General features: G+C 48.4%; 1 protein-coding gene across 1 annotated transcript; it reads left to right on the top strand.

Annotated features, from left to right (window-relative positions):
• The first annotated feature begins 3117 nt into the window (after positions 1-3117).
• LOC112664331 (uncharacterized) lies at positions 3118-12311 on the top strand. The gene is made up of 2 exons (XM_025453826.3): positions 3118-3902; positions 10633-12311. The coding sequence occupies exons 1-2, from the start codon at positions 3733-3735 to the stop codon at positions 10892-10894; spliced, it is 432 nt and encodes a 143-aa protein (XP_025309611.1). The 5' UTR covers positions 3118-3732; the 3' UTR covers positions 10895-12311.
• Positions 12312-27738: the final 15427 nt, after the last annotated feature.

Here is a 27738-nt window from a genome sequence, read left to right as displayed (position 1 = left end):
CTGTTATGATCAGGTTCAGGGTGGAGCATCTGTAGCATGGAAGAGTAAACTTCCTGCTGGCATTTTTACTATATCTTTTTTATGCTAACATTATGCTTGTCCCTTCCCTAGCCTTGAGTGCATTGCAAGTTCTCAATAGTTTCCAGGCTCCAGGAAAGGGAATGCAAAGGCCAAGGAATACTTGCTCACCATGCTGTCACTGACTGATGTCTCATCTAGGACTTCTTCAAAGGTGCTTGCAGAGTTTCACTCTGAGAGTGTTTCTTTTCCATCGTGCTGGAGCTCATAAGGATGGAGTCATTTAATGAGGATTCGAAGATACACTCAACAGCCAGGGGGATGGTTTGTGAGGGCGGATTCTCAACCTCGGTGCCATAGGCCACCATGGCTGAGACCACGCTTGGAGGAGCCAATAAAGCTTCCTGACCACACAGGAAGCTGCAAAATGAACTATACCTTTCCTAAAGAACAGCCACCTCGATATTCTATGGTCTAAAAACTCATCACACATTATGAGAATGGACACTGGTAGAACTCACAAAGCCAAGTCTAGTCCACACAATGGCTTGCTGGAGGTGGCTGGAGTTAGGGGTATAAAAAAAGCTCATAGAGGCCTTCTGACAACACAGGAAATTATCTCAACCTCCTGGCCAGACCCAGCTCCCCTCACCACCCTCATCCCTTTTATTTATACTTTCCTATTGCAACTCCTGCTTCTTATCATTCCCAGTTCAGATGACCTCCGACCTCTGCCACCAGAGGCAGAAACTACACAGAGGCCTACATGCAGCTGGAAAATTATTCTGGAGTTTGTGCATCTGGCAGTGAATATCTCACCTCTTAACCAAACTTAATCTCTGGCAGGGAGAACTTTGCTTCAAATCTGGCCCCCTGCCCAGCAGGATCCTGTGCCAGGGGGTGGCTGGCACAAGATTAAGTTATATAATATATTAGCAGTAGAGTTGGATTTAATAAAAGCCAAAGTGTTTCTGAACACACATGTTGCAGGAGAAAAGAAGCACGCTGGAGCTCTGTCAGGGAGCAGAGGCAGGGTATGGGCTGGGTGTGGGGGCTCATGTTTCTCCTAGGACCAGAGCCCCAAGGTCCTAAGAGCCATGGAGGAAATCTTTACTAGGGCTCCGAAACAACAGCCATTCAGTCTACAAATGTTTATTGGCACTGTTCCAGACACTGAGGCTCTAGAGATGAGGCAAGTGGGGGGGAGGGGTCCTGAAAATTATCCCTTATTAAACATTAGTTCTAAGTATTCTTACATTGGAGTTCTTAGCCTTTTTGTTTGCATGCTTGTTTGTGTCCTTTCTTCATCCCCACCTCTTCTTTTATTCCCCCTTTTCTTTCTCTCTTTTTCTTTCTCCCTCCCTCCCCCTTCCTTCCCTCCTTCCTCCCTCTTCCCCTCTTCCTTCCTTAAAAAGAGGAAGGAAGGAAGAAAGCTGCCTTAGCCTGAATTGACCTCAATCAGTGCTCAATTGTATGTTTATAAAGGTCACCTGATGACACTGGTGGAAAAAATAGGCAAAGAAATTTAAACACAGATTTAGTAAGTCTCCCTAGGGATATGACCTCACAAGGAAGAGAATTGCATGTTTTTGTAAACAAGGACTTTAAAGGTCATCTTAAAATACAAGCTCTGGAGATGACAAATATATACCTCCTGGGTATACGGAGGAGAAAAATTGTCCCAGTATTATGTGGGGATGGATAATTGTGGTTTGGGGTAAAATTTCTAAGGTCAGCATCGCACGTGGGTTCAGAAAGCACTGTATCTCAAACCTCTTAGGTGCAGTGGCAATGATGTGAGAAACTGAATTAGAGGGATTATTCCCCCTGCAGCCTCTGAAGTGGGGCTGTCCTCTTTCTAGGTCAGACTCAGGCCTTGAGGAGGGTCAGTATCACATCTGCTCTTCATTGCTGCTTCCAAATCTTATTCTCCCTCTTCCCTCTTAGAAAACCAGTGGGCTGGCTAACACGCGCTTGGAATCTCATCAAGGTATTCCATTGGCGCCCTCCTTGCTGCAGGCACCTGCTGAACCCAGGGCACTTCCTTTCTTTCCTTAAGGACTTTGATTCACTCTCAACCACTCACTTCCACAGACATACCCTGGAACCCATCACTACCACTGACTAGAGAGCCCTCCGTTGTGCCAGTGTCTAGTGTCCCATGCTCCAGCCACTACACCCTATTTCTCCAACTCACTCCTTTTCTTGCACAGACTTTAATAATTCTTCCAATTGAGATATGCAGTCTCTGATCCAATCATGTCTTTACTAATATTTAGCCCCTTCATTGCCTCATTTCCATCCTTACCCACTTTATTAAACCCATCAGCAGCATCTTTGGTGGAGTAGATCACTCCCTCTTCCTGACACACTCCTGGTTTAGATATGCATTCTCCTGGGTTCTCCTCCCACCTCACTAGCTACTCCTTCTCACATCCCTGTGACCCAGATCGTTGGGCGTTCCCCAAGGTTCAGGCTTTAAACCTATCGCCTGTCACTCTTTATGGACCTTACCCAGTCTCAAGGACTGAATGACTTCCAAAGTTAGCTCTTCTGCCCAGATCTTGACCTGAAACTCCAAATTTCTTTCTCTAATTTACAGCCTGACTTCTCTACTTGAACGGGCATTCTAAACTTTACATTTGTTGTCCCTCCATGGTGTTCCTCTTGATCTTCATCTCAGAAAAGGACAACTTCAGTTGCTCAGGCACAACAACCTGTGAGTCACCCTTGATTACTTTCTTCCTCTCATGTCCTGCATGCAATCAGTTGGTAGATCATGTTGACCTACATTTAAAATGCATCCAGAGGGACGCCTGGGTGGCTCCGTGGTTGAGCATCTGCCTTCAGGTCAGGGTGTGATCTGGGGGCCCTGGGATCGAGTCCTGCATTGGGCTCCCCTTGGGAGGCTTTTCCCTCTGCCTATGTCTCTGCCTCTCTCTGTGTGTCTCTCATCAATCAATCAATCAATCTTAAAAAAAAAAAAATCCATCCAGAATCCTATGCTTCTTATCATTGCTGCTAATATGATCCAAGCCAGTGTCATCTCTCATTTAGATTATTCCAGTAGCCTCCTAACTGGTCTCTCTGCCTCTGCCCTCATCCTTGCCATCTGTTCTCCATAAAGCAACCTGAGTAAACTTTCTAGAATTCAAGTCAAATCGATTTCAACTCACTTGTCAACACTAACTGATTGTTAACAGTTGCCCGAGGTGCCCTGTGGGGGAACTCTTGGCTTATAGAAAAGAATGTCATGTTTGTTTGGCAACGTGTACCAAGAGTTAGTCAGGGGGAGTGGGATAAGTGAGCCACAGAGTTACATGGCCTGAGACAAGGCTTTTCTCCCCAGTGGGCCTGATTGGACCGGGTTCCCCAGAGATGAGGATCCATGGGCAGGTAGTTTAGTCAAGAGGCAGGAAGTGAGACACAGAGGATAGAAGGGAAGGGAAGAAAGCCAAAGCAGAGTATCTTAATACTCTTAGGTCACCTCTAAGAGCACCCAAGGCTCGGGTGGGGCACCTCTGGGAGAGGGTGGGGAACACATCTCAGAGTTGTCAGATCTGAAGGGAGAGAGGTAGAATCTGTTCTCCAATGCCCCTCAACTTCTAGTGCACCCAAGGATGAAGCCCTGAGGTGGAGGTCACAGCCTGCAAGTGGACACCCTTGGCCTTGTGAACAGGATGCTGTCGTGTCTGCTCCAGTGCCCCATCTGGGATGACCAGCCCTGCTCTGACAGTGGAGCTCAACCCCAACAACCTGTCCCTCCAGAAAAACGGGCCGGACCCAATGTCAACTAGGGGAGGCCGTGTGGCCCAGTGGCCCAGACAGAGGCTCTGGAGTCAGTCAAACCTGAGTCCAAATTCTGGCACAAGCTGTGACTTTGGGTGAGTTATAGGACTCTCCAGCATCCTCATAATAACCCAGAAGTAACAGCACTTGCCCTTGAGAGTGTGGTGAGGCTCCCCTGAGATTCCCCTTTCAGATATTTCCCTGACACTCCCCCACTCCCAACTCATCTGCACAGCTTGCCACACCACAGGTAAAGCACATACAGATAAAGCACAAACTGCCTAGAAGCTTGGGCCCTGTCTGAGCAAACATTAGGCTCCAGATCTCTAATGTACACAAGACAGCAGTCCACTGGGGGGCAAGGAACTTGTTAGAACTCTCTTTCATCCTCATTTTTAGTTATCCTTTTAAGAGTTTTGTTTTTACTTTTGTTTTATAATAACCATAATAGAATTGTGCAAGTGCATGATTTATGCATAAATAAAGGTACAAATATTAGGGTGTGTCCTCAAAAATATCTCATGGGTCTATGATCCAAGTGATTTGGAGACAACTGCCACAGATCCTTCTTTCTTGGGCTGCATAACACATGTCTGGCCCCTTTCCTGCTCAGGCCTCTCCCCACAGCCTGTAGTCTTACTCTTTTGCTCCTAGAATTACATCCCACAGCCATTCATTCCCTGGCCTTCTCAGGGTTCATAAAGGAAAGTGTTACTCATTATTTGATCACTGCAAGAGGCCCAATCTTGCCCCTGCTCGGGCCTCTCCCCGAGCACCACCACCACTTCCCACACTTGTTGCTTCCTGTCAGGGTCTTCCTGTGGGCCACAGACCAAGTCGGGTTTCCTGCATCAGTTGCCGGGACATGGCCCCCTTCCTGGGTCACATGCCTATGCAGACCCCAGGGCACACCCTGAGTTCCCACCTCTGCTCTTTCCTGGAGGTGTGCTTGCTCCTAGGCCTGCAGATCTAAATCCCACCCGACTCCCAGGCCCCACGCAGCAGCCACATGGAGCATCAGACCACCAGGTGATATCTTCCAGGGCCTCCTAGAAACAAACTGTACCTGCCTGGCCCCTGTGACCCTTCCCGGGTGCCACTTTGGGTCAAGGTTGGCTACATAAGTTTTGGGCTCAACACACAATGAAAGTATTAGGCTCCTTGTTCTGAAAGGAAGAAAGGCTGCCATTAAACATACTAAGATACAAAGCCTTTTCCTTTCTTCTCAAATTGCTCTCTTGTCCTATCATGGTAGTTTTTTGATTTCCTGTTTAAGTATTGTGCTCCCTCAGGCAAGGGGATGACCCTCACAGGCACCAGGCCAGCCTTGCCCTCCACAACTCAGTGCTCATGCTCAGTCATCGCTGCTGAGTCCCCCTCCTGCTGGAAGCTGCTGGTTGGGCATGTAGAGCCAGGCATCCACTCTGCTTCCCATGGGTAGGCAATCCCCAAGGGTATTGCAGCCTGCACACCAGGACGCCCTAGGTACCTGCATCAGGGGAGTGCAAGAGGTTTGCTCCGCTAAATGGGCCCTGCTGCCAGCCCAGTTCAGGGACAGCTGCCATCGTGCCTTGTCCCAAGACATGGCAGGGCCCAGGTGCCTGGGCCCTTCCAGCCAGTGGCTGCTGGACAGGGGCAGAGTGGGGAAACTGGGAGAGACTAAGAGACTAGGAATCAGGAGACCGGGCAGTGAAGCCCACATCCTAAGATGGCAGAAGGTAGGACGGTGCTCGGGTCAAGGCCACCAGCTACTAGCATGTGTCATTGTCCTGTTGGACCTTACTTACACAATACCAACTCAGAGATAAATTTATTAAAAACCTCATGCACCTCCATGTTCATTGCAGCATTATTTACAATAGCCAAAATATGGAAAGAAGCTAAGTATTAATCAAAGGATGAATGGATAAAGAAAATGTGATATATATATATACATATACATATACATATAAATCCAATATATATAATGGAATATCAGTCAGCTATAAAAAAAGAAGGAATTCTTGCCATTTGTGAGAACATGGTTGGATCTCGAAGGCATTATGCTAAGTGAAATAAAACAGAGAAAGACAAATACTGCATGATCTCACTTATATGTGGAATCTAAAAACAACACCACCACAAAACTGAGTTCATGGACGCAGAGAGCAGATTGGCATTTGCCAGAGGCGAGGGGAATGGGTCAAAGGTACAAACTTCCAGTTATAAAATAAACAAGTCATGGAGATGTAATGTAAAGGATGGTGACTATTAATAACACTGTATTGCATATTTGAAAGCTGCTAGGAGAGTAGATGTTGATTTTGTAACTAGGTATGGTGATAGATGTTAACTGGACTTACTGTAGTGATCATTTCTCAATGTATATAAATATCGAATCAATATGTTGCATACCTGAAACTGACATAATGTTATATGTCAATTATACCTCAATTAAAAAAGTATTTAAAAACTCCAAGACAATGCACACAGAGCAGTAAGCCCCAAATGCAGGGATTTTTCTGACCATGGGGCCTGTGGAACTGCACTGTTCTCACACCCATGGGTCCAGCCCTGTGTTAGGTTCTGGTAATTAATGCCCATTGTGTAGGCCAAATCTCCTCTATGAAGTTGATGTTTCCCTAAGTGCTGTTCACACCACAGCTGGTACACAAGATGCCTTTAGATGACAGGTGGACGGGCATTTAAAAGATTTTAACAGTTTAATAGTTTATATTTATTGTAATGTATACTAGAAAAAAAAATCATGACCATCACAGTCTATAATTTCACAGTGATACCATCTCAGTTTGAGCTGCGATAACAAAACATCATCAACTGGGTGGCTTATTAATAACACAAATTTATTTCTCACAGTTCTGGAGTCCAGAAGTCTGATATCAGGGCCTGGTCAGGCTCTGATAAGAGACCTCTTCCCGGTTGTGGACTGCCCACTTCTCATCATAGACTCTTGTAGTGAAAGAGAGGAAGTCCTCGAGGGTCCCTTTTATGGGATCACTGGTCCCATTCATGAGGGGGTTCACCCTCATAATCTAATCACCTCCCAAAGGCCCCCACCTCCTAATACCAGCAACATAAGAATTTTGGAGGAATACAAACATTCAGTCTGTAATAGATACATAGACTTTCTTAGAAACAAATTTATTGAAGGGAAAAAAATCAATTGCTCTAAAGAAAATATTAAGTAAACGATAGTACACATGGTATTCAGATATGGCGAAAAAATGAGAATAGGGTCCTCAGAGTTTGAGAAATACCACACTAGACTGTGAGTTCTTTATAGTCATATATAGCTTGTCATATAGGCCATACAATCATATGTAGCCCTCTCCTTGCTTCTTAGCCTCCGTGAACTGCCTTTAGGGGCAGCCAATGCTGAACAAATGAATAAGCAAATCAACCAATGACAACTTGGTCACTTGGAACCTGAGCCTCTCTTTTGAAAATTCCATTTGTAGGACTTTTTCTGATTAATCAACTTACTCGGGATTCATTTTTACACATTTTAGAAGAAAAAATTGCTAAAGAAAGCAATTCCTTTAAACCATACAGAGCTTGTTTGTTTTTAAGATTTTATTTATTTATTCATGAGAGACGCACAGAGAGAGGCAGAGACATAGGCAGAGAGAGAAGCAGGCTCCCTGCGAGGAGCCTGATGAGGGTCTCATTCCCAGGACCTCGGGATCATGACCTGAACCGAACAAAGGCAGACACTTAACCACTGAGCCACTCAGGTGCCCCACAGAGCTTGTTTTGGAATTAACTGCCTGTGTCTCTTTTTCAGGGCCTCTCCCTCATCACCAAGTTCAGACACTCATAGCAGGATGCAAAGTGTCCCCTCATCCCGTGTGGCTCCTAGTTAGTCTGGAGGCTGGGTCCTGCCAATGGTCTGAGACAACACTTTGTGACATGTATTTCCCCAAGGGGTTACCTTGTAGGGATATCATGACTAGAAGACACTAGTTGATACTCTGGGCAGGTCCTGGATGAACAAGTGCCAGAAATTTTTCATCAATAAGTTGCCAGCCCTCAGCTCCACCTTTCCATCAGATTTCATCTTATTAAACAACAGAGCCACAGAATTTTAAAAAGGATGAAGCCTGCAATGTTTCCCACAACAAACCTTTTGGAAGCAAGTTCCACTAAAACCGAGGAAAAGGAGAAACACAGATTTGATGATTATAGGCTGAAACCACCACCTTCGGCTTCACCAGTGTTTGTCAGGTGGCCTTTTGTTTCTTGAATTATATATCTATACGGGTTGTCTACTGTCGATATTTAATGAATGACAAAAAAAAGAAGTTCCTGGCATGATGCTTTCAATCCACATATCACGAGTGTTCTCTTTCCTTATTGATGAGAAGTTTTGTTTTGAAGTTTTGAGCTAAGCATTTTGAATGAACTGACACATTTCAGGACTTATCCATCACAGAAATCAAGGATGGGCATGTTTACTCATTGTAAAAATTCAAACATAACACATATGGGTGACTTAGAAAGTGAGAGTTTAGTTCCCCTATGGTTAAGCTTTCCAAAAGTAAGCAGTGTTTCCAGTCCTTGGTACATTCTTGCAAATTTTGTCCATGCTTTACACACACACACACACACACACACACACACACACACACACTGTAAGAGGCTATTACTTTTTGTGCTGTATAAAATTTCTTTTCACTTGACTCTGCTTTGGACATCTTTTCATGTCAGTTCATGGAGATCTACCATGTGAGAGGACTCACATATGACTCATCAGACACGTATTTGTGGTCAGACTCAATATCACACCATGATTCCAAGGATCTGCTGAACTCCACTTTCTCCCCACCACCACAGGCCAGAAGGGGTGAAATTCACCAGCTCTTGGGAAATAACCCACTCTTCTCTGAGACCATCCCGTGCTCACTGCCCACAACACACAACCTGTCCTACACGGCAGAGCTGTTGGGGATCCCTTCCATGCTGGCCAACCCCACCCACTTAGCCCAAAAGGTGATTTCCTGGGCAGATCTAGTTTACCAACTGGACACTATCCTCACGAGTAAAGTCTGAGTTCTAGGGAAGAAATTCATTTACTGCAAAATATGCACAGAAAAACTACATAATCAAAATGAATACGTGTTTTATTAAATGCCTACAAAGGAAACCATTATGTCAACTTCATTAATTGGTAAATTTAGTATTTATAATAACTGGATTACATTTGAAAAATGAAAGTAGTTTTCCCATTTGCAAGAATTCTTGAGGAATGCATGAAGATTGCCAAGAAATAATGTGCATTCCTCATATCCTTATTATTTTTAAAAGCAAAATTATTAAAGGGGCACCTGGCTGGCTCAGCTTGTAGAGCATGCAACTCTTGATCTAGGGGGTTGCAAGTTTAAGCCCCACATTGGGCATACAGATTACTTAAAAAAAAAAAAAGACTTGATTAAAAGCAAAATTATTAAAACCATTTAAAAATATTTTGCAGGGGATGCCTGGGTGGCTAAATGATTGAGTGTCTGCCTTTGGCTAAGGGCATTATCCCAGGATCCTGGGATTGAGTCTCACATGGGGCTCCAAGTGGGGAGCCTGCTTCTCCTTCTGCCTATGTCTCTGCCTCTCTCTCTGTGTCTCTCATGAACAAATAAATAAAAATTCCAAATAAAAATAAAATCTTTAAAAAAATAAATGAAAAATCTAAAAAGAAATCTTTTTTTTTTTTTTTTTTTTGCAGTAGGGGTTCCTCAGTGGCTCTATCAGTAGAGCATGCAACTCTTGATCTCACGGTTGTATGTTCAAGCCCCACATTGGGTGCAGAGATTACTTAAAAATAAATTCTTAAAAAATATATGTATATTGCAAGAAAAATACATATAGACACATGTATATGAATATGTGTGTGTGTATACATAAATATATAATAGTGAGGACTGTGCTTAACATTTTGATGTACTACTACTGGGCCAGAGTCTTTAAGAGTAAGAAAGCCTAGGGCTGCACAGGACCCCAAGAAGCCATGTGCTCAGCCAGGATTACCTTCTGCAAGCATGCAGTAGGAGTTGTGCTGAGCCAAAAGGAAGTTCTTCTTGAACAATTTCTAAAAATAGTTCCTAGCATAAGGGCAGGATATTAGTGGTCTGGAACTAGGAGAATCAGAGGGAGAATTTAGAGAGCTGACAAAATATGGAAACCTATAGCCTAAAAGGTGTCTTCAGGGCTCACATGGCCCTCTAGAAAAACATAAAATGCTATCATTAGAGCCAATGCATTTATTGGCCTAGTTCCTCACTGAAATGCAAGTAACCTCAGAAGTTAAAATGCTTGTTTTCTCTTCCTTAAAAAAAAAAAAAAAAAAGTGTAACATTTATAATAAAGAGCACACATCTTAAGAGTATGGCCAAATGATCTTTAACCCCCGGGTTAGCACCACTCAGATCAGTACATGAAATATTTCCATCGCCCCAGAAGGTTCCCTCTGCTTTCTCCCAGGTCAAGTCCTCCTCCAAGGTAACTGCCATTCTGATTTCAGTCACCACAGATTGGTTTTGCCTGTTTTTGAACCTCATATAAATGGAATCGTATAGGAGTTATTCTCTTGTGTCTCGTGTCTTTCTCAATATGGCATCTGTGAGACTTATCCCTGTTGCTGAGAGTAAGAGTAGCCTTTTTGGGTGTTATAATAATGGATTTGCATATGGCCAGACATGTCTATTATTGCTGGTCCCACAGTCTTCTGCATCATGCAAACATCATCTCTCACCTTGCACCACAACACACAGTTGTAGAGATGGACAGGTAAACATCATAATTTTTTACAATTTAAATGTGATTTTTTTCCCCTAGGTACAAAACTTATATATGCTCATTGGAGAAGAGGAAGAAGAAGGAGGAGGAGGAAGAGGAAGAAGAAGAAGATGAGGATGATGAAAGAGAGGAAGGAAGGAAGGAAGGAAGGAAGGAAGGAAGGAAGGAAGGAAAAAAAGGAAGGAAGAAAAAGAAAGGAAGGATGAAAGAGAAGGAAAGAAGGAAAAGAAATTCTAGCTTTGAGAATCTTGGATGGCTCATCCAGATACTGCCAATCCCTGGGCTGGTCAGTGGCCTTTGACCTGTGTAGCCTGGCTCAGAAAAATGAATGAGATCAGTCACATTCTCCCTCTCAGGAATGTGGCCTCTAAAACTCAGAAGGAAGTAGGACTTGTGAAGAAACTGATCCCATTTGGACTGTATGGTGCTGTCCAGACCCTCGTCTAGGATGGCAGCACCTATGGTCCCCAGCTGCAGCCTTCGTGTCGCACATGAGGACAACTCTGAGACCAACACAATTCCAAAGCTCCTCGCAAGGCTGGCTGAAGCCTTTGTTGAGGCTGCTCTGCTGCTCAATTTCTCCCCCTACCCACTCCTCCTTCTCCCTTCGCCCCCACACCCCCATGGACATTAGCCCCAGTGCCCACCATGATAAGCTTTCTGCTCACTAATCTTCACCTCAGAGTCTGTTTCAAGGGGGACCAACCTGCCACAGGGTAGGAAGAAAGGATGATGCGTGGAATCAGGTGTGTCTGGCACAGGCCCTTTCCTCCTGGCCTGAGTCCTGTTATCTTTACATCCCACGTTCCCTGGCTTCTGTCCTCCTGGAGATTTGCTTACCTGATACTCCAAAGGACAAAGGATAAGTTTCGCAGAGATGTAAGGCCAGATTTAGTAATATCTAGCTGAGCCTTAGTTTCTTCATCTGTAAAAGGAGCCTTTGCCAGGGCCGCTCCACCCATTGTGTCTTTCCCTCCACACTTCATCCAGAGCATTCGCCAGTGCCATGGGGGTGATACAGCAGGAGATGGGTTCCTATTGGGTTGCATTTCACTGAGGATAATAGGATAAACAGCTGCTTTCACAATTAGCCTTTTCATGAAAATGATGTGAGATCATTGTTGCTGTTTGAAGCACTTCAACAGGGTGGGGTTTCTGAAGCCCCATTTTAATTAAATAGTGCCCTCCCCACCCTGGCCCAACATAAAACCTCCAGAGGTTTCGACCATCAAACAGAGTCCAGATCTGTAAGCCTAATCTAGGATCCTGTGATTTGTCAGAACCTTGTCCTCTGTTACATGGCATCAGGCACTCATACCCATGACTCCCTAGACATTCCTGCCTCTGCACCTTTGCCTATACTGACCCTGGCTGCTGAGGCCGGGCTCACATAGCCGGTCTTCTACAAAGTCATTTGAGAACACCCAAGTCAAAAGCATTTTGTTTGTATGCTGATGATAACATTTGCTATTAGCTGCCTTGTGTTAAGGGTCAACTAGGTTAACTAGCTACAATGCTTCTTTAGTTTAAAAAAAAAAAAAAAGGCACCTGGGAGGCTCAGTGGTTGAGCATCTGCCTTCAGCTCAGGTCATGATCCTAGGGTCCTGTGATCGAGTTCCGCATCAGGCTCCCTGCGAGGAGCCTGATTCTCCCTCTGCCTATGTCTCTGCCTCTCTCTCTCTGTGTCTCTCATGAATAAATAAATAAAGGCTTAAGAAAAAAAAGAGCTGCATGTCCTCATGACTTAGTATCTTATAAAGATTATCTCCTATGTCTCCAAACTTAGCACCAAGACTTACCATTCCTTCAGATGAGTCAGTAGAGGGGAGGGTTAAGTTATTGGTTTAGGTTTGGGAAAATGCACAAAAGGGATATGTGTTACCTGTTTGCCCTCTGCCCCAAGATGAACAACTGAAGAAAGCAGGTCTAAGTGGGAACCTCATGCAAAGTCCACCCAGAAGATCCCCACATCTCCACCCTTTTCTGGAGTGGAGGAAGGGCCTGAGTGGGCTTCCCTGGAGACCATCCCATAGCACAGCACTAGGGGGTATTCTCAGGGCCAGAGGGAATGGTTCTCCACCTCCCAGGGGCGAGGCTGGGGCTCGAGGGCTCCCACATACTGTCTCCACTGACACGTGTGACCAGGTCAGTGTTAGGTGCCATGGAAAGCTCTCCTGGGAGCAGAGAGGGAAAGCAACAGCCCTTGACAGGCCCCATTTCAGCAGCTCCTAGGCCTACACCTCCTGGCTCCCCACCCACCAGATGCACAGCTGTCCTCTCGCTGGCCCAGCCTGGGGAGCCAAGGGGAGTCTCCAGTGCCTCAGGATCCACCACCCATCTGTGTGCCCCAGGCCTGGGGATAGAATAAGGCAGCCCAGCGGGGAGGCCAGAGAGCTAAGTTCTTAGCTACCCCAAGTCCTGGGAGCAGAGGACACTGGGCAGAGTGAAGCCCTGCGGGCAGTCAGCTCATAGCCTCTCTGTTGAAGTTGAAAAGGAAAAAAATCTGTTCCGTGGTTGGGGCGGCCTGTGCCCCGAGCGTGCCATCTGCTGTGCCTCCTGGCTTAGAGGAAGAGGCCAGGTTCTGGGAAATGGCTCTGGAACAGGCCTTAGGGCCCTAGAATAAACCCATCTGGGCCACCCAGTCCTTGGTTCTGCTACAGGCCCCACCCATTCTTTTCTCCTCTTCCAAGTCTTGGAAGCTTCCCTGGAAGCCAAACCGTTCTCTAGTATCCCTCCTCCTGCCACCTCCCTCTCAGCATCTCCTGGAGCCAAGGCCTAGCCCCACACATCTGATGCCAAGTAACACCAGAGCATGACAGGGACAGAAGGGGCGGCCCCTCCCGCTCCCCATCTCCATTTACCATTTCATAGAGCGGGAGCTGAGACTGGGGCAGGAAAGGGCTGCCCAGGTCACAGGTCTGGCCCAGAGCCCAGTAGCCCGGCCCAGAGTCCAGGAGCCTGCCTCTTCACCACATGGGCTGCTTTGCCCTGCTTTGGGTCCAGACTTGATATTCACAGGTCAAGAGTCCAGCAGATCCCCAGGAACAGCAAAATTCACAGGGATTGGAAGCCCCCAACTCAACCCAAAGCAAAGCAGAAGTATCAACAGCTAGAAGGGAGGGCTCATGGTTACAGTGCTGCCTCCCACCAGCAGTCACCACAGTGTCCCCAGAGCACTCCCTGCAACAGACACCACTATAGCCAACAAGGCACCTGCCTTGAAGCGAACCACCTGAAGCTCCTCAGGCTTCCCAGAGGGAGGGGTTGGTCTAGATGGGTGGCTGAGAGGAGCCTGGGCTTTCCTCCCAGAGCCTGGGGAGAAAGGCTCCAATCCCAGCTGGGTGACTTGGGACAAGTTATGTAACCTCCCTTAGCCTCATCTTCACCATCTATAAAAAGAGAGCAATAGAAATTTCTATACACTTTACTGGGATGTTGTAAGGACCTGACAAGATAGTAACTAGACAGTGTTTAGCAGGGCACATAGGGAGCACTTGATAAACAGATCACACTAGGAGATGATAGATGATGTTGGTTTGACTATCCGAAACCTTTTACCCCTGTAATTCTGGACACCACATTAGTGCAGGGGGTAAAGGAGCTTTAGGGGGCCAAGGGAGAGTAGGAGCCCCCCTGCCCCCAGAGAGACCCAGAGGCAGCAAAAGGGCAGAACTGAGGGCAGCATGTGTCCCCAGCAAGGGGCCCCCCCCTAACATTCCTGTTTGGACTTTACAGGGGGTGGCCAGTTAGTTCCTGGAATGTCCAAGAAAAACAAACTGGTTATTCTGAGTGAAATTGCAGCCTGGCTAAGGCAGACTGGGTCTGCTTTAAATTAAACATAGCATTTCTGAGATTCTTTTCCTCTCCTGGCCACTGTGGGTTAGTAGAGACATTACCTCACCTCACCTTCCTGTTCTGAGGTGGGGAAGCTAACAGAGTATGAGCCTGAGAGCCCCACCCTGGGCTCCTGGGGGGTGCTGGAGGTGAGCAGGTGCTCCTTCTCTAACAACACCGTCTACCTCTGGGGCTGGGGTACTGGATATTTGGGGATGCAGGTGTGTATGTATGGAGCGGGGCGGGGGGGGGGGGGCTGCTCCTCTGTGTAGTCAACCCTGTCCTTGGTATTTAGCTAAGAAATACCAGCATTTGCAAATGCATTGCCTTCCTAGGAGTTCTTGAAAAAAACAAAACAAAACAAAAAACTTGGCTGTAGTTTTACAAGTCCAGGGTTGGTCCCTTTCTTGACCCTGTCTAACAGTTAGGTGCTGGGTGGCCATGCCTGCCGGCTCCTCAGCAAGAACCCCAGCGTGCTTTAGCTGGCCAGCCGAGACAGGCTAGTTTCCCCACAGAGGCGCTTTGGTCAAGGGTGGAATTCCCTTCTGGTTATGGAAATCGCTTTCAGCGAGTTTTGCTAGCTTGCAGAGTCCTAGGAAATACCACAGTGTCAGAGTCAGGCCACCCCAAGTGTGAGTCCCAGCTCCGTCGATGAAGATTATCTAATCTTTCTGGAACCTTCGATAGTCATCACATCTTTAAAATGGCGGTTGTTAGGGCCCCTGGGTGGCTCAGTGGCTGAGCATCTGCCTTTGGCTCAGGTTGTGATCCCAGGGTCCTGGGATCGAGTCCTGCATCGGGCTCCCTGCTTCTCTCTCTGCTCTGCCTGTGTCTCTGCCCCTCTCTCTGTGTGTCTCTCATGAATAAATAAATAAAACCTTAAAAAAATAAAATAAAATAATAAAATAAAATAAAATAAAATAAAAAAATAAAATAAAATAAAATAAAATAAAATAAAATAAAATAAAATAAAATAAAATAAAATAAAATAAATTGGGTGTTGCTATGTGGATGACATGAAATGAAGTGTGCTCCAGGTGCTTTTGACTGAAATGAAGTATATCCAAGGTTCTTTGGTTATAAGAAATTGAAACTTCCTCAAGCTGCCTCCTGTAAAAGGGAAATTGCCTGGAATCAAGGGACTTCTCACAAGAACAGGCCACCAGGCCTCTCCAGAGAACTGGAAGCAGGAACCCGAAAGGGGGTTTGCAGTCTCCCTCCTCCTGCTCCGCCTCCCCCCTGTCCTGGGGTGCCTGCTTCTCCCTGGGCCCGGCGCTGGGCTCCTGTCCCCTAGGACCTGCTTTCTCTTTCCAGGATACTGGAAGGCCCGCCTCAGCTTGACACCATTTCCTCCCGCGGGGCTTTCTAGCGCGTTGCTCGTTCTGTGCATCAGCACTAGCGTGCGGGATGCTCGGCGCCTCCCTCCAGGTCTGCTCCTCTTTCTCCTCTGCACCCGTCCCTGGTCCCTGGGGGCTGAGCTGCAGGAATTGTCTCAGTGGAGCTTCGCCTTCTGGGTGGGGGGGTTGACCTGAGCCCACTGTGGGCACCAGCAGGAAACAGGAGGGCGGAGGAAAGCAGCAGGGCGTGTATTGTTCTAGGCCCTGGCCTGTGGGGGATGTGTGGCTGGTTCTGGAACGGAAGGCCACAGCAGCCCCCCTTCAGCCACATCCTGGCTGGGTTCTCAAATCACTTCCCCCCCTTGTCTCTTCAAGCGTCAGCGCTGATGGCTCTCCATGGTTAGATCCTGGAGGTGGGGCGCCATCCTCTGCTGGTTGCCTTCCATCCTCCACACGTCTTTATAAATAGTCCATTCATTATGTTCTCCCGGTAACAGGCCCCGAAGGGTAACACTGAGTTACCGCCTCTCTCCTGCTGGGATTCATGATACCATAAGGTGGGGGGCAAAGACAGCTTTGTCTCCTTCCTTGCCCACCTCCCACTCTGGCTCCTGTAGAAAGCAGATGAAGAGCTAGAGCTCTTTGAGATAAACATTATACGTAAGATGCCCAGAGCTGAGAAGATGGTCAGAATTCCGCTAGAAGTAAAAAGTAATACATGCGCAATGAGAAGAAATACTTCTTTGGTAAGAAACTCTCCATTTTCTTGGGAGAATGTGACCCACATAAAAGAGTTAGAAATTTGCTACCAATTCAGTTAGGGCCTCTCTGTCTTGGGACACAGATACCTAAAACTGAGCATCATACAGGTTGTGAGCAGAGGGGGTTTTTGAATTGTCAACTTCTCTGCATTTTTCACTCCCGGATTCATTGGATTCGTCACCAGAATTTGTCTTTTCTTTTCCTCTTCCAATTTGGCTTATGCGCATCTCACTTTGGGCTTTGACCATGAGCTATTAGCCTATGACAGACATCCCTGGTTCTGGTCTCTTACCTAGGCTTGTTCCACAGCTCACTGTCAAATTTCTGGAAGGCTTTCCCTGGAAGAGAGTATGTATTTCATGCTAAGACCTGAAGAATGAACAGATTCTTCTCACCAGGTGAAGGGCTGGGGAGATGGAAAGTGCACAGAACAAACCTAGAGGAAAGAAAGAGTTGGTAACACAGGCCCGGGAAAGTTAGTGTGGCCACGGGAGGGCAGACAGTGAGGACCACAATATGAATCAGGTCAGAGGGAGAGAGGTATAGAGGTCAGATCATGCAGGGAGCCCACTGTAGACGGCACATAACGGGCAGTAGCAGAGGTAAAAAGATTCAAGTTTACCGCTCAATAAACATTCAATGACTTTGTTGGGGAGGAAGAGCCTCATAGAGAGTGAACCACCTAGAATTCTTCTATGGAATTAGGGCTGGTCACAGGGTGAGTTTGAGTGTGGACTGGCCACTTCGCCGGGTACCTTGGAGACCACTGGGCCCTCAGCAGGGAGGCCACTTTCCGCAGAGCACAGGAGTGCCCAGTATGTCCTCACCTTTCTGTGACTCCACTCCCAGGGCTCAATGACCTTCTTGGCTGGACTAGTGGGACCTCTAGGAAGGAGGTGGGGATGGTGGGCGTGATCACCATGGTGGGGAAATGGAAAGACCAGTGCCCTCCGGGTGGTTCTCCTAGGAAGGCCTGCCAGGGACCCAGGAAACGACCACAGGCTTTATCCAACCTTGGGAAACTCAGTGGGGGCAAGGCCTGGTTGAGTGCTGGGCCCTGAGCAGGGCTGGGCCCAGAGTGGGGCTGGGCTCTGCTGCTTTCTGTCCCGCGGTCATTATGTGAGACAGTGTCCATTGGTGAGGAGACAAAGCCCCAAGTGAACCAGCTGCAGGAAGTCCTTAATCTGTTCTCAAGGCTGCAAGCTCAAACTGCCAACTCTGCTGTCCTGTGTAGCCTGAATACCCCTCCCACTCTGGCTTCCCTCCCTTGGGCCTCTGCTCCCACCCTCCACTGTAGGCAAACAGGGATGCACTGGCCAAAACCCACCCACACTACCCTAGGCCTGCTCACCTGCCCTCCCCACACAACTAGACATGGTCACAGCCTCTGGTCCTCCCAACACACAGCTGGTCCCGAGGGTCCTGCCACTGACAGGGGCCACAAGCTCCTCATGAGCAGGAGCACATGTCACAGGGCCAGGCATGGTGCCCAGTGTGGAGAGGCCACAGCAAGCCCAGAGCAGGAGTGGGGCCAGGGCAGGATGTCCATCTGGTGTCCTTGTAGACAACAGTCTACAAGGGGGCTCAGCCACAGGGCACACAGCCAGGCGGGCAGAAGCCGTGTGGCTGAGCATAGGAACAGGGATGACTGGTAGGGGAAGAAGCAGGCCCAGGCATATACATGCAGACACACACTCACATTCTTTTTTTAAGATTTTATTTATTTATTCATGAGAGACACAGACTGAGAGAGAGAGAGAGGCAAAGACACAGGCAGAAAGAGAAGCAGGCTCCATGCAGGGAGCCCAATGTGGGACTCCATCCAGGACCCCAGGATCATGCCCTGAGCCAAAGGCAGACGCCTAACCACTGAGCCACCTAGGTGTCCCACACCCTCATATTTTCATGAGCTGCATTTTAACAGGAGCACTTGAGGCTCGAATATTTTTCCCCTTTCACCACAGCACCTCTCCCCATCACACACACACCCACGCAGGCTCTCAAGCTTCCTGCATCACGGCACCAGTGAACATGAGCCCCTCGCACCTCCTATCAGAAGGCAGGCCGGGCTCTCCCTTGCTACCAGGTCTGGAGGCTATAGAACCAGTCCGCTTCTCAAAGAGACAACAGCCAGGCAGCCCTGGGGTGAGGGTGGGGGTGCAGGGGTGGCAGGGCAGTGGGAAGAGCAAAGGTCTCCGTGGCTTGAGAGGACAGTGTCAGCAAGAGCCACCTGTGATCCTGACAGACATAGTCCAGGCATCTGTGTAGAGTCAGAAAGACAAATGTAGCATCTCCAGCCCAGGGGACAAGAGAGAAGGGTGAACGCCTTGAAGATTTCCAGCCACCAGCCCTACTTTACAGGTTCTGTGAAGCTTCAGGGAAATCATCCACCTAAAATGTGCTTTGAGACCATTACTCACTTGTTGTTGTTGATTCATTCATTGAAAACGTGTCAAGGGGCTAATCTGTGTCAAGAATCATGCTGGAGCCAACAGAGAGGCTGGCAGAGATGAGCTCATAAAACATGAAAAAGAAGAGACTATCTGGTATGTGAGCCACCCCAATCTCTCTAAGTTCAAGGCAGACATACTGATCAAGTATAGCATTTTTTTTCAAGGAGTCTGGGCAGGACTTGAGAATTCTTATCAACAGCTCTCCAGACAGTCACTCCTAGTTAAACATAATGGACCACATGTTTGTGTGTCCACCCCTTCCCACCCCCGGCACACCAAATTCATATGTTAAAGCCCTAATTTCCAAATGTGGCTGTATTTGAAGACGGGGCCTCTAAGGAAATAATCACAGTTAAATGTAGTCATAAGGCTGGGACCCTGATCAAATAGGATGAGGGTCCTTAATCCCAGAGAGCTCACCCTCTCTCTCTCTGGCACACACATCATGTAAGCATGTGGTAAGACGGCAGCCACCTACAAGCCAAGAAAAGAAGCCTCAGAATGAAACCCACCTTGCCAGCATCTTGATCTTGGATTCCAGCCTCCAGAACTGTGAGAACTGTGCCCTGTCCAGTCTGTAGTGTTGTATGATGGCAGCCCGAGCAGACTAAGACTTTAGAGTTAACATGAAGGACGAAGTTCGTCAGCGCTGGGGCAAAGGCATGGAGGTGTTAACAGGCATAGCTTGCATCAGAAACAGGGAGCAGCATGGGAGGCCCAGGACCCGTGGTATTTAGAGAGGGAAGTGGAGAGAGGTGGGATTAGAGAGTAAAGCAGCTGCCATACCATGTACACATGTGTAGGCCAAGTCAGGGCCTTGGGACTTACCCTAACAGCACTGGGGAATGACTTTCAGATCTGCATTTAGAAAGATCGACCTGACAGCTGTGTTCAGGCTTGTGTGGGGCAGGTGGGGTGGAGAGATGAGAGATCAGTAGCAGGGTGCCCCAAAGATCAATCCTGGGGTGGATATGGGCCACTAGAGGGGAATGGCCTGGTTGCAGATGAGAGGAAGAGGTAAGGCGACTCTCCCATCTCTGTCCTGGATGGTGAGTTGGAAGGATGGTGCTGGCTTTGACAGGGTTGTGATCTCCTGTAGAGAGGGCAATTTCTCAGCCTGGACATACCTCAGGTTCCAAGTAGAGCAGAAGTCCCCGAACCTCACTTCAATCACATTCTTTTTTTTTTTTTTTTTAATTTTTTATTCATTTATGATAGTCACAGAGAGAGAGCGAGAGAGAGAGGCAGAGAGAGAAGCAGGCTCCATGCACCGGGAGCCTGATGTGGGATTCGATCCCGGATCTCCAGGATCGCGCCCTGGGCCAAAGGCAGGCGCCAAACCGCTGCGCCACCCAGGGATCCCTTCAATCACATTCTATTGGTCAAAGTGAGGCACCAGGCAGCCCAGATTCAATGTAGCAGGGGACTACCTGACGGTGTGAATATAGGGAAGCGTGAATCACTGGGGCTACTTTGTCATAATCCACCACCATGTTCAAGTAACAGGCAGGAAGCAAGAGGAAGAGCAAGGCCCCAAGCCAGATGCACTTTGCACTTGGGCCTTTCACCTTGGACAAGTGACTCTGTAGCCTGGGGACTTCCTCTGAGCCTGAGATCGAGCTGGGTCATGTGACTACCCTCAGCTGCAAGGAATTCTGGGAACCTGAATATTTTAACCTGAGCACATTGCAATCTCCTACAAAACCTGGATTTTTTAGTAAGAAAGAAGGGAAAAATTGCTCTTGAGGGGTCATGAAAGTTGACTAGCAGAGTGTTCTGTAGAAGCCTTGGAGGGGTGAAGGGGAAATAATGGCCACTGAGAACCTTTATGGTAGAGAAACCCTACTCAGCATTGAGCTGCGGTAACACAGGTCACCTCAGAAGAAAATGGAGGATCTGGTTTTGTCAGGTCAGGGGTGGGGCCCAAATGTGCATCATCTCTAATAAATGTCCCAGGGATGCAGAGGCTGTGCTCGGAAAACCACATTTGAATGGTCCAGAACCAGAGGACACTGAGGAAGAAAGCAACCCTCAAATCTCTGAGAGTTAAATGGCAAAGGCTTGTTTCTTACTCATGCCATGCGTCCAATGTGCATGGCTGGGGCTTTGCTGTGCTGGGGACCAGGCCAGAGGGAAAGATATCGTGGCAAAGTACCAACTGGCTTTGAGAAGCATTCAAGTTGAATTCAGGTGGGGAGGAGAAGCTGTATTGGAGAAGGATGCTGCAGATTCCCACAGGCTTCACTGGAGAGGTGAGATTTGACCTGATTAGGCTCCGAGGGATGAACTGTCTAGAGGGAAGGTAGGGAGAATTTTTCAGGCTGAGGAAATGCCATAAGTTAACTACCATTGATTGAACACATGTTATGTGCACAGAAGTTTTCAGATCATTTCCTCCTTGGCCCTCACAAGAATCTGAGATAGTTTTAATCTTTTAATAAACGAGGAGACTGCAGGTCTGACATCAGCTGAGCTGCTTGCGGAAGGTCACAGGGCCAGAGAGTAGGAGCCCAGGAAATGAAACCCAATGCCTGGGGCTTTCTGTCTTATGCCACAGTGGACAAGTGGAGGCATGTGGCTGTGGAGGATGTTTGCAGCGTGGTCTGTATGCCACCATTTCCCTGGAAATGGTCCCAATAGCTAGAGGATGAGTTTTGTTTTTGTTTTTTGAGGAGGAGGGATCATGAACAGATTGCAATTTTTATTATGGTAAAATATACATAACATAAAGCTTATCGTTTTAGCCATTTGTAAGTACACGGTTCAATGGCATTACGTACATTCACATTGTCATGCAACCATTGCCACCAACCATCTCCAGGACTTTTGCATCTTGCTAAACTGAAACTGTCCCCATTGGATACTAACTCTGCATTCTCCCTCCCTCTCAGGCCCTGGAAGCTACCATTCTACTTTCTGTTTTTATGAATCTGAAGACTCAGAGAACTTGTGTGTCCGGCTTATCTCACCTAGCACGATGCTTCAGTGTTCATCCATGTGATAGTATTATTGAAATGTTATTCCTTTATATGGCTGAATAATATTCATTGTATGTATGTACCCCATTTTTATCCATTCACCCACTGATGGATGTTGGGTTGTTTTCACCTTTTGGGCATTGTGAAGAACGCTGCTAATGCACACGGGTGTGCAAATAACTCTTCGAATTCTTTTGTGTAGTACCCAGAAGTGGGACAGCTGGATCCAGAGGAATTTTTCACATTAAGGACTTTATATGGGTGGGAGGTGCTGGCGAGGCTTTGTTGGGGTCCAGAGAAAATGCTGCACACCAGCAGGTAGGAAGATGCCAAGCCCCACCAGACAACCCCAGCCCCCTCATGGCACCCCCACTGGGTGTCCTAGTTAGGCCTGCTGTGCGGGGAGGAGGAGCCTTGAGCCACACCAGCCAGGCACAGCGGCTCTCTGCCTTGTTATTTAACTATCTCAAAAGCACAGAAGAGATCTTGCCCCCTAAGGAGTCTGGAAGCTCTGGAGGGAAATGAGCCATTAGCCCCTCTGAGTCTCCCTTTCTTTCATCTATCAAACCTGGAGGTTCCAAAGAACACAGGAATGTGAGGGCCAGAAGTTGTCACTGCCTGCTGTAGATGGTCACTCCCCGTCCAGGCTGCCCTCCAGGCTCCTCTCCTGGTGGGCCAAACAGAGCTCTGCAGGGGCAATGTTGGGGAAGACAGAGGGGCCTCTGGGGCCATTTCAATAAGGCCAGAAGAGCCCTGGGGCTGAGAGAGCCGAAAAGAGGACAGCAGAGGTAAAGACACTCCCTGATGACAGTTCCAGGGCAGTGGTTCTCCGTTCTCAAACTGGAGCAGGACGGAGAAGCCTCGGTGGGTTCGTTGGGACAGAGGTGGGCCCACCCCGAGTTTCAGATTCAGGAAGTCTAGGGTGGGACCCGAGAATCTGAATCTCTGCAAGGGCTTGGGCGCACTGATACTGCTGCTCTGGGACCTCACTGGGAGAAGCGCCGCTCTGGAAAACGGAGGGGAGGAAGCTGCTCATGTTGAGAACCGTAGACACGCGAATCCCTCCGTCCCTCCCACGCGTTTCCCTGTCTTCCTCCCTCCCTTTCTGGTTTCCTTCCTTCCTGGTCCCACATTTCCTAGTAGAGCACAGAAGCTGGGCTGGGCTGGGCTGACCAGATGGCTGTTGGCCGCCGCGGGCCCCAGGCCTGTGTGTGACCGGATGTGGAGGAGTCAGAGGGAGTCAGATCGCAGCAGAGGGAAAACACCGTGTCCCGGGCCAGGCGGCCAGGGCGGCCCTCCAGGCTCTGTGAGAGGGCAGGGCACCGTGCAAAGCCGGGACAGCCCTCCCCTGGGGGCGGGTGGGCCCCGGACAGTGGGTGGGACAGGCAGCCCGGAGAGCCCGCCCCCAAGGCGCTCACGCAGGCCAGGCCCGCAGAGGCAGGGCTGGAAAGCCGGCCGGAAGCGAGTGAGTGGGGGCCCAAGTCCTGCGCACACTGGAGCAGCCAGCCCCAGGCCCTTCCATGGTCAAGTGGTCAAATCTCCCCTTTGAATGCTCCAACATCCTTGTGTGCCACCTGTGACCATGGTGAACCCTGCAGTCCACCCTGCCATGGGGCTCTTCCACCAGACTGCTGTGGACCTTCCCACCCCTCCCTGACCCGGCTCTCATTCCTCAGGGCCCCGTTGCTATTTTCTTTTTTTAAAAAATAAATTTATTTTTTTATTGGTGTTCAATTTGCCAACACACAGAATAACACCCAGCGTTCATCCCGTCAAGTGCCCTCCTCAGTGCCCGTCACCCAGTCACCCCCACCCCCCCCCCCCGCCCTCCTCCCCTTCCATCACCCCTAGTTCGTTTCCCAGAGTTAGGAGACTTCATGTTCTGTCTCCCTTTCTGATATTTCCCACACATTTCTTCCCCCTTCCCTTATATTCCCTGTTGCTATTTTCAAGAGGATCGCTAACCTGCTTGATCAGTGGAGTGTGAGACTTAACAGCAGAACCGATGAAAACGCCAGGAAGCACACGGTGCAAAGGGGCAGCTCCAAGAGGGACGCCAGCCCCGGGGAATCTTCACTGGGATTTGATCTGACTCTAGGGCACTGCTTTCGAACCCTCCAAATCTATTTCTTCAACCGTGAAATGGGGCCAATGGGACGTGCATCACAGGACTGAGGGATTATAGGAGGTAATATCACAGAAGTCCTTCGTAAGTGCTACCAGTCTGGAGTCAGCCAGTTCTGAGAGTCCTCATGGTAAAGCACGACAGGCCAGGCCCTCACCACAACTCAACCTCTTCAAAATTTACCTCCATTTTTCTTTGGGCCATCGATTGGGGTTCTTAGTCCTTTAAGGTGGCTGCTTGTCATTTATTTGTTCTAGTTTCATCTCTTGTGAGTTGCCAGCTCCCCACCTAGGATCCCCTGCTCCCAGCAGTTGCATCTGTACCTCCTGGAGGCAAACCTGAGAAGCACCCCTTGGCCTAGAGTGGCATTTGGTGCTGTCACGTCTACCTGCCATACCCCACATAGGCAGCGTCTGATGTGAAAAGCCCTTCCTCAAGATCCAAGCAGAAGGGGTGGGCACAGCGAGGAGGTTGGACCCCAGACTCTGGGGCCAGGAGTGCAGCTTCAAATCCTTGTTCCTCTGCTTGTTGGCTGCATCCATGGACAAGTTACCATGAAAGGAGCTAACTGCACTCTCATGGGGCTGTCAGGGGCTTTGGTGAATGAAGCACGTAAAGGAGTGGGTGAAGGCTGCGCCTGCAAAGGAGCTGAGATGCTATGCAGGAGCACAGGGCTCTGTGCTCTGCTCCTGGCTTTTGCTTTCTTCAGTGACCACGGTCCCTCCAGCACTGTGGAGACTGTCACAGGTGTAATGTGCTTGTCAGTCCCTTTCTCTTTTTCTTTTTTAAAAATATTTTATTTATTTATTCATGAAAGAGAGGCAGAGACATAGGCTCCCTGTAGGAAGCCTGATGTAGGACTCGATGCCAGGACCCCAGGATCACAACCTGAGCCAAAGGCAGACTCCAACCAGAGTCACCCAGGTGTCCCATTCCCTTTTTCAATCTATGTACCTCAGAAGATGCTCCAGCTCCCCCAACTAAAATCTAGAGGTGAGCATGGCCCAACGCAGCCTGCAGCTAACCCCCTTAACCACACTGTGGGCTCTGCACTATACTCTTGGCCTGTATTATCTCATTCATTTAATTTGGGGGGAGGGAATATTTCATGCAGATGACAAAAAGTTATCTCTAGAATACATAAGAGTTCTTTAGAATCGACGGTGAAGGTCAATAGAAATAAACCAATAGAAAAATGGGAAAGGATACAAGTCGACAATTCTTAAAAGTGCAGATTAGAATAACCAACAAATGTGAAAAGCAGCTCAGAATTGTTAATAGAGAATTGAAAATTAAAGTAGCAATGAGATGTCATTAATTACCTATCATCAGAATGACTAAAATTTAAATGATTCCCTTTTGTTAAAGAAACATCAACCCCTCCATACAGGTGTTTGTGGCAGTATTTCTCAACTTCGCTACCGCTGATATTTGGGCCCAGATAATTCTTTATCACAGGGGGCTGTCCTGTATGTTGTAGGCTGTCTGGTAGCATCCCAGCCACTACCCACTAAATGACAGTTGCATCCCCCACTTCCATTTCGACAAACATGTCTCCAGACATTGTCAAATGTCCAAGGGGCAAACTGTCTCCAGTTGAGACCCACTTGGTATATAGGTAAACATTTATAGCTCTATAGGATTTTACGAACATTAATTTAATCACCATTTAACAGATAGGGAAACTGAGGTGCAGGGAAGCCAAGTAACCTCTCAGATTTACACTGTCAGTTTAGGACTTGTGATTTGAGGAGTAGTATGATTTCGGAGCTCGGTTTCTCACCTCAAGTGCAGTCACGCTGCTCAGCCACATTCTTGAGGTCGGCCTGGTTGAATGTATGTAGAACTTTCAGGTTCATGTTTCTAGGCAAGAATCATGGGTTAGGGAGCATTTTTACTGTGGTCCAGCTGAGGCCCATGGTGTCTGATACTGTCACCTATGAGGCCACAGCCCCAGGGCTGAAGTGAGCCCTTAGACAACAAAGCTGGGCAGCCAGTCCATAAAACAGCCGTCAGCAGGGCCAGTGGATCTGAATAAGGCTGACCACAACTTGCAAGGAAAGACCTACGACAAGCAGCACTATGCTTGACCCATGCAGTAGCCACTCCTATATTCAGGGGGTGAGGGGTGGGAGTGGGCACACGAGAGGGGGTTGGGTAGTGACGACTAGACTCCGGATTCTTTCCCTGCACTCTTCACTTTCCTCCTCACTCTGCCATCTCCCCAGAGTCCCGTCATAGTAGCTGGGCAGGCCTTGGCCCTACCTGAACTGGCAGGGTAGCGTGTGTAGGGGTGCATGTTCACATGCCACCCAATGGGTTCCTTAGCCTTTGGCCAGGTCACAATAAGGCTGCTCCTGTTGGCTTGGGTGTTGGGGCTCTAGGCTGTGAGCTCTATGAGGGGAGGGCCTAGTGTTGTGGGCAGCAAGGTCAGGTGGGTGCAGGCCAAGGGAGGAGGGGCACAGTCAGGATACTTATGTGGGCACGCTCCTTTCATGCAGGCCCGAGTCCCAATCCCTTGGTTCCTAGAGTTGTTTGAGGGGCATCACCTGAACAACCAACATGAGCTGAGGAGCTTAGCCCAGTGCACTGTAATGGGGTTCTGGCTTTTCCCTGGGCCTGCAGACAAACCTGAGCTGTATGGAGTTCTGGGCTGAATGGACACCCTGATTACTGCTCATGGGGTGGGGAGTGCGCTGCTGAGAGCAGTCCTCACCAAAGGGTTTCATTTCTCACATGGCGACTTCTCAGGGAGTTTCTTCTAGGAAATGCTTGCTGGTCAAGGGTCTCCTCTGCCCGCCCCTGCAGGTGCGCTGCTGGCAGGAACTTCTACAGTGAACAAGCAGCCTCCTAGATATGGTGGAAGCAGCACATCTTTCTGTGCCGAACACCAGGTAGAGCAGATTGAGGTGTTCTTTGATCGCCACTCTGTTGTTGCAGACATCTGTGGCCCCAGAGCACACCTACACACACTTATTTTTATTTTTTTAAGATTTTATTTATTCATGAGAGACACACACAGAGAGAGGCAGAGACACAGGCAGAGGGAGCAGGCTCCATGCAGGGAACCTGATGTGGGACTTGATCCCAGGTCTTCCAGGATCAGGCCCTGGGCTGAAGGCAGCGCTAAACCGCTGAGCCACCCGGGCTGCCCACACTCCTACTTTTTGAGGGCAGAGACTAGATCTTAAGATCTTGGTTGGGAAACTGGGTGCCAATGACTCACTCCCTGAGAAGTCATCACATGGATAGAAGGTGACTGACTGTGACACACAATTTAGGGCTTATTCTAAGTCAGTTGTTCTCAATCTGCTGCACATTAGACCCTCCTGGAACTCCTCCAATGTGCAGGCCACACCCTGGGCTCATTAAATTAGAATCTCTGGGAGAGTGCCCTGGAATCAGTTTTTTAAAAAGCTTGCCCGGTGGACCCAATGTGCAGAACTGAGAACGTCTAAGTGGACATTGGTAGAATGGGGGGGGGCTTGACGGTGTAGGAATTTAGCAAGTTTTAACTGTAGCTACTTTCCTTTGGTGGTTGTGATTGAAGAGTCCCATGTAAACGAGGCAAGAGAGAGATCTGTGGAAGACCCAGCATTCTTATCACTTGAAGTGGACAGCCTTGCACAGGTGGCACCTGCCCTATCCACCCAGAA

The sequence above is a fragment of the Canis lupus genome, chromosome 17 (assembly GCF_003254725.2).
Source record: "Canis lupus dingo isolate Sandy chromosome 17, ASM325472v2, whole genome shotgun sequence".
Taxonomy (NCBI): domain Eukaryota; kingdom Metazoa; phylum Chordata; class Mammalia; order Carnivora; family Canidae; genus Canis; species Canis lupus.
This window is presented reverse-complemented; position numbering and strand designations above follow the sequence as displayed.